This window comes from Apis dorsata, unplaced genomic scaffold (genome assembly GCF_000469605.1).
Source record: "Apis dorsata unplaced genomic scaffold, Apis dorsata 1.3 scaffold_77, whole genome shotgun sequence".
In the NCBI taxonomy this organism is placed as follows: domain Eukaryota; kingdom Metazoa; phylum Arthropoda; class Insecta; order Hymenoptera; family Apidae; genus Apis; species Apis dorsata.
The window spans coordinates 864811-865788 of NW_006263375.1; the positions used below are offsets into that span (position 1 = coordinate 864811).

The 978-nt window shown below is 34.8% G+C and overlaps 2 protein-coding genes across 4 annotated transcripts in view; one reads left to right on the forward strand and one right to left on the reverse strand.

Moving 5' to 3' along the window:
• The window catches only part of LOC102674638 (golgin subfamily A member 1-like), a 40849-nt gene that overhangs the window by 35833 nt on the left and 4038 nt on the right, over positions 1-978 (reverse strand). The window lies entirely within an intron of this gene.
• The window catches only part of LOC102675124 (centrosomin), a 28021-nt gene that overhangs the window by 25501 nt on the left and 1542 nt on the right, over positions 1-978 (forward strand). Inside the window, exons 11-13 of the mRNA XM_031508200.1 lie at positions 1-248; positions 341-565; positions 657-866. Coding sequence (XP_031364060.1) covers positions 1-248; positions 341-565; positions 657-866 — 683 coding nt within the window. The remainder of the gene's footprint in view (positions 249-340; positions 566-656; positions 867-978) is intronic.

Genomic DNA, 978 nt, shown 5'->3' on the forward strand with positions numbered 1-978 from the left:
AAAAATCGCAAAAGTATTGCGAGAAATTGCAATCGGCGTTGGAAAGAAGAATACACGAAGTGCACGCGCTGAAAAAGGAAAATAAACAGAACAGCACCCGTAAAGCGCAATTGGAAAAGAAACTGGTCGACTTGGAGAATATGGCAACAGAAATGAATAAACAGAAGGCCGAGTTGATGCATTACAAAGAGAATTCCGAAAGAAAGTCAACGGAGATGTTGATAACCCTTAACAGAGAAAATGATACGGTTAGGATTTTGTATCTATTATATCTATGATTTCGATTATTAATTTCGAAGGGTCAATCATTATTCATTATTCGTTTTTGAATAATTTGTAGCTGAGATCGCGAATCAAAAAGTTGGAGGATGAAAACGAGTCCGCGAAGGCGAACATATCAACGTTAACGAAGGAATTAGATCATTTAACACTTTCGCACAGTCAAATCCTCGTAGAGAATACAAAATTAACGAACGATAAGTTACGTTTGGAACAAGAGATAAGAAAAACGGAAAACAGATGTGATATGACTGTCCGTTCCATGCATGATAAATTCAACAAAGAAGTAAGCGGAACACACTCGAGAGATTTATGCGCCGTATATAATTTAATTGTAATTTATAATAAGATTTTACAACACTCGCGTCTTTTTACAGATATCGGATCTGAATCAAATCAACGAGTCGCAAAGGACAAGATTACAAGAACTGGAAGTCACTAACAAAGAATTGAGAAGGCACGTTGCAGTTTGCGAAGGGAGCGACTCGGCTCCAAGTTCTAGCGGCGTTTCTTCAATACCTGCAGAGTCTATGTTGAAACAGACTTGTGAAGATATCATGCAGGATTATCAAGCGTATAACGTTAGTTAAATTATTCCATATTCCATATTTATTCTTCCCAATAATTCATTTCAATAATGTATTTATGATCAAATTTAAATTTTAATTTTTTTCTTTTTTTTTTTTTTTTTTTTTTTTT